We start from the raw sequence: 5,701 nt of genomic DNA on the forward strand, positions 1-5,701 counted from the left end.
CGGTAACTTTTTGCGAGGCCCCTGTGGGCGAGAGTCCGTCGGCGGTCGCCGACATCGCTGACGCGTACCGACGCCACTGTGAGTTCATATAACAACAATGTAGTTGGATATTTCTTGCTAGATCGAGAGTTAGTCAGATGCTATAGATAACATATGTATGTGACCTTAGCTACAGCGTTAAAAATTAACTTTAGTAAAGGGATTTTTAAGAGTTTTCATTTACAACTATATTGATTGATCTACGCAACTGCCGATAATGAAGAGCTTAAATTAGTATGATGCATCAAAGAAAAATATTAATGTAATATAATGCAATGCAAATATTAATAATGCAAGCTTAAAACAGTTATACATTTTGTGCGAAGTACCATAGTTCCATGTCAACTTGAAGCCATTGCCGGAACTGCCTTCCACACTGCGAAATTTAATCCATATGTTTTCAAGTACTACAATCGGAGCTGTCGGCATATTTTTTCCACATAAAGTTGCTAATATTTTACCACGAATTGTAGTTCGAAGCTCCAAAAAGTCATTATTGCAACGATCTGACTCTGCCATATCCAAGTTTACGAAATTGATTTCAATAAAGTTACCCTTCGAAGCTCGTATATCCCAAACACATTCTACATTTGATGGATAAGTACTAGGATAATAAGGCGACGCTAAAGTGCCACGCAGAGACGTTATAACACCACCACATGACGTCTGTATGGTGGAGTATGAAGCACGGAAGTTTATAAACTGAGCTTGAATAGTCAAATTACTTGATGCGATAACATGTGATGTGTGCTCCTCACAAAAATTGTGTAATAATGTTTTAGAATCGTCATATATCTTCATTTGAAAAGAAAATTAATATTTATCATTTTAAATTAATTTTTTTTAATTTACCTTTAAACTGTGTAAAGGCTTACCATCACATTCTATATGCAAAATATTTAAATTTATTTGTGAACCTATAAAAAAAGATTAATATAATATTAGTATAATATATTATCAGAATACTTTACCTTCTGTTGCTACAATAACCCATTTGCAATATTTCGAAGAAATGGAGCTAAGAACACCACTGGTATCGGTTAACGTGACATGGCATTCCTATGAGTAATTGTAAAAAAATTCTATTAATAAATGCATACATAAATAAACACATTCTTACAAACATCAACATTTGCAAAATAATTACAGAAGCGATTTTACTTCAAATTTACCTCGTAATATGAAAAGGCAAACATTGCAGTACTATTAACATCGGTCTTTACGGTAATACTTATTTGATTTCCTACACTAAACCAAAGATTGTAAAGATCCATTGAAGATACATATTCACTATCACCACAAATTGGTTTTTTTGGTGTCCAAACTCCATTTAATTCTTCACTAATTGTTATGGAAGCACTGGTGCAATTTAATGAGCTCGTCACATTATATCCATTCAATCCATAGAGTATATTTTTACCGTCATCCACTGTTATATACCAAACACATTCGATATTTTTCAGTTGGTCATGAGGGTAGTTGGGTGATGAGATAGTGTTACTGCCTCCATGATAAGTTCCACCACAATCAGCTTTTTTAGTGAAGTATGAAGCTTTAAGAAACTTTTGCTCCCGTCTCTCACTTGTATGAAAATGTATAAATAAACGATTCGCAAATGAAGTAAAAATTAAAGGTTTAATACTTCTTTCGCACTGCTTGTTGAATTCTAAAGCATTGTATGATTCTGATATTATCACATAATCTGAATCACAATGTTTCGATGAACCAAATTGAACTGAGTTGATATTAAGTACAATTTGTCTATCTGATGGGACCTCTATATACCATCTGCAATCGATATCTACACTATATGGAGCATTGGGGGTATCAATGCGCCCGTTATTATCCGTTAAATGACCACCACATCCAACAACTTTGAACTCTGCATGAAATCCTTTTTTACTAAAGGAGCCATCGCTGAAAAATTTTAATATGAGATGGCTGCCACTGTTTGTAATTGTACTTGTGGGTATGGAACATAAATGTTGAGTGGAAAGTACTTCATCATTACGCATATCTACAACTTCTATGTAATCATATGCACAGTCCAATTTCGAACCTTCTACATCCAAATGAGAAAAAAGAAGAGACATTTTACGACCTCCGCGTAACTCCCAAGCACATTTCAAGTCATATGGATAATTTTCTGGAAAATTAGGAGATTCGATGATGCCCTGCAAACTATTAATGATTACGTTGCAATTCGTTACATAATTCAGTACAAATTTAAGTCCATCTCCATCAGCACTATAACGTACATGTACTTTGTTTGATGTTGACTGCAATGTTAACACATCTCCGAAATTTGTGCAGTTTAGCTTGAGTGTGGGACTATTTGTTAAGGGACCATCATAAATTGTTAAACTATTTTGCCTACATAAGGCACTTGGATTATTAGAAGTGAGATTAAGATTTATAACGGAACCGGGTGAAACGGTTATACTCCAACTACACACCACTTCACCAGATATTTCCGCATTATGTGGCGAATGTATGGAACCTGAGAATGAATCTAGTTTGCCTCCGCAACCAGTACTTGTTTGCTGCCAAACAATATTGAACCCTTTATCAGAAATATACCAATCCGATACAAAGCGTATATATAACACATTTGTAAAAGATGGTATTCGGTCTGGTATTTTCACTCCACAATATTGACCAATTAGTGGAGAATTACTAAACATGCCATTCCTAGAAAAAATCGAAAAAAATAAATATATAATTTTTCTTTAATTAAGTTCTTTAATATTTAACAGTAATTAAATTTAACAGATAATTAAATTTTGAACAAAAAAATTTTTTTCCAGCTAAAGTACCCAGTCTGCAACCTGATCTGTTTCTGTATTTCGCAGAAAAATGGATTTAAATCGTTTAGGTAAATATGTAGAACATTACGTTACTGCCACCCGGCGCCTAAACTTAATGCCAATCACACAAATGTTGGTACTCGTCTAATGTGTCAGACTAAGGTATAATCCATGTTTGGAGTGATTTCTATATTATAGACAGCCTGACTAACATATGTGTTACAAAGATTTCTTTTTAAATATCTTTGTTGATTTTATGCAGAAGCCTCACCTTTAAAGAGATACTATATATATTACACTAGTCTCTTTATCGTCAAAATAAAATAGTGGAAAGCATATTTTACCTGCTCTCTATTTTGACAAAGCTTCATGCATGATAAGATCTGTCACAGGAGGCGCTCCTGATATACAAAAAAGTATCGTTTATAACTTAGTGGGATACTAATGCAACTAATTTAAAAAATTTTGTTACTTGCTTATTTTGCTTATCACAGATGGAGTTAAAGTCACAAATTTTTAATAATAATTTCTAATATTTTTTTCAAAGGTCATATAATACCCAGGTTAGAGGTGTGTTATTATTGTGACCTGTTACTCCAAGCGATGAAGAACACAAAAACACTAATGACATATTAAGAATATATATAAAGAATGACATATATAAAGAATGGGTGTTAAAGTACAGAAATGATCGAGAAGAAAAATTTAAGAAATTCAATATCAAGATAATTATGATAATTTTGTACGTAGTGCGTATTTTAAAAGACAACCTTGCGAGATGTAGAGCTGCAGTTTAGAGCATATAAGAAAGACGAACTAAAATATTACAATCCTATACCATCGTCTTTTGTCCTATAAGAGCTTTCGATTATCTCGAACAGTAAACAACCTGATTATAATAAAAGTTAGGTCTCGAAAATGATATAGTGTTTATGCTTCACGTTTAGAGTAAAAGAAACTGGAAAATTAAAATTCTATGAGATTACTATTATCTCTCTGTATTTTCGGATAACATATATACTTTTCACAAATGAATTTACCAACACGTGTACTTGTCAACAGATGGCACACTATAATCATATTTTTGGGCATAATATAGCCACAAAATGTCCAAATGTTAAGTCAAAATGTGACAAACAGAAACATGAAAGGTTTAAACTAATTAATATGTTTTGACTTCTGTTCTTAAACAATGTATATCACTCAAAAACAATGCCTGACAAAAAAATTACCAAATAATGGATTCACGAATTGCTATCTTCAAGTTGCATCAGTGAATATATCACTAATGTACGTTATACATTAGCGTACATTAGTGATATATTTTGAAAATTTATATTTACTTTTGAAAGTATCTTATACGAATTGTCTGAAAGTAATTAACATTTTTAATAGCAAAGTTTTGTTTAAATTTTAAGTAATAATTATTTCACCTTATCTCTAAGAAATCATCATCGCATACAGTCGAAACTTGCTCCAAACCGAATTCCTTAGGCACAAGTTCTATTGTGTGACCGAGTGGCGCCATTATAATCCATACACAATCCAAGTCATTACCGTAAGGCATTGGCCAACCAGGTGACGTAAGTACACCGAACCTTGTACTGAAATTTCCACCACAGTCTAAAATAATGTGAAAAATCAGTGAGATTTAATTAAAAGGTCTTATTTTTATTACATCCAACTTACTTTCCGCACTATCCACTAAAGTATAATTGAAAGATATATACGCCGGAAAGTAGTCAGAAGAATTAGTTAAGCCATTAACAGACTTTATTGTCAATACACTCGTGTGAAACACTTCATTCAAATAAATATTTTGAGAGTAACTGTGGATTAATCGTTATGAAAAAACATGATTTTATAGAAACATAGATTACAAATCATAGTTCCTACCTAGCCAGAAGCTTTTCGTCTTTGGTATCAGGTAGTTTTGAATGCAAGGAAAGACTGAAGTTATTGGCATTTTGTGGTGGTGTGTAGGTTAGAGTCAAAGATATGTGTTTATTTTCTGGTGCTTCAATAATCCATTCACAATAAGAGACGTCACTGAGCTTCTCGTTGCTTTCGTAACTGTTACGTGATTCCGTGAAAATTCCACCACAACGCACAGTTTCAAAAGAATATTCTATTTTTAATCCTCTCGCCCTACGACTATTTTCTGCCGTTTTGAAAATAATACGCAAGTGATTTTGGCTGGATACCAATGGTTCTGGAGTAGCATTCTTATAAAATCGACGTTTACTTATCTTAGATAGATAAACCTTAAAATGCAAATAAAAATAAACATTCAAAATGTTTTCCTTAAGACTTAAATACGTGTTGGTGAAGTTTCCAACTATTGTTTACATTTTTTACAAACCTCAACAAAATTAAGATTTTCATCAACATCACTGTCGTTAAGTTGCTTCAATTTCACATTGTGGCCATCTTCATCCAGAAGCGTTGGCACACTTTCAGATATTTGAAAATCTGCAAACTTAATATGGATCACACTCCCCAATGGACCATAAATGTCATATGTACAAGTCATATGATCAAAATAGGGGTTAGGATAATTGGGTGTCATAAAAATTCCATCATCAGGACCGAAAAATTTGTCCTCACAAACTTAAAAAAGACATTTGTACTCATAAGTTCTATTTACGCTATATATAACGCACTTACTCCGACTATATCTTGCTTCAAAAGACAATGTGTCAATTTTTAAGCCTACAACCGCGTACTCATACCGTATAAGCAAGTAATTTCCCTCCGATATAATCGGACTCACTGACTTGAAATCACCACATATTCGTTTCTCCAATGGATATTCGTCAGTTTTTCCATTAAAAATCTAAGAATTTATACATGTC

At 33.0% G+C, this 5,701-nt stretch overlaps 1 protein-coding gene across 1 annotated transcript in view; it reads right to left on the reverse strand.

Moving 5' to 3' along the window:
• Positions 1 to 239: 239 nt before the first annotated feature.
• LOC119667666 (cubilin-like) overlaps positions 240 to 5,701 on the reverse strand; it is a 7,095-nt gene continuing 1,633 nt past the window's right edge. Inside the window, exons 4-13 of the mRNA XM_038076973.1 lie at positions 5,514 to 5,682; positions 5,209 to 5,456; positions 4,743 to 5,110; positions 4,536 to 4,675; positions 4,280 to 4,469; positions 1,212 to 2,730; positions 1,011 to 1,098; positions 892 to 923; positions 353 to 834; positions 240 to 264 (exon numbers count right to left, since the gene is read on the reverse strand). Of these exons, the coding sequence (XP_037932901.1) occupies positions 240 to 264; positions 353 to 834; positions 892 to 923; positions 1,011 to 1,098; positions 1,212 to 2,730; positions 4,280 to 4,469; positions 4,536 to 4,675; positions 4,743 to 5,110; positions 5,209 to 5,456; positions 5,514 to 5,682 (3,261 nt within the window). The remainder of the gene's footprint in view (positions 265 to 352; positions 835 to 891; positions 924 to 1,010; positions 1,099 to 1,211; positions 2,731 to 4,279; positions 4,470 to 4,535; positions 4,676 to 4,742; positions 5,111 to 5,208; positions 5,457 to 5,513; positions 5,683 to 5,701) is intronic.

This window comes from Teleopsis dalmanni, chromosome 1 (genome assembly GCF_002237135.1).
Source record: "Teleopsis dalmanni isolate 2A chromosome 1, ASM223713v2, whole genome shotgun sequence".
Classification (NCBI taxonomy): domain Eukaryota; kingdom Metazoa; phylum Arthropoda; class Insecta; order Diptera; family Diopsidae; genus Teleopsis; species Teleopsis dalmanni.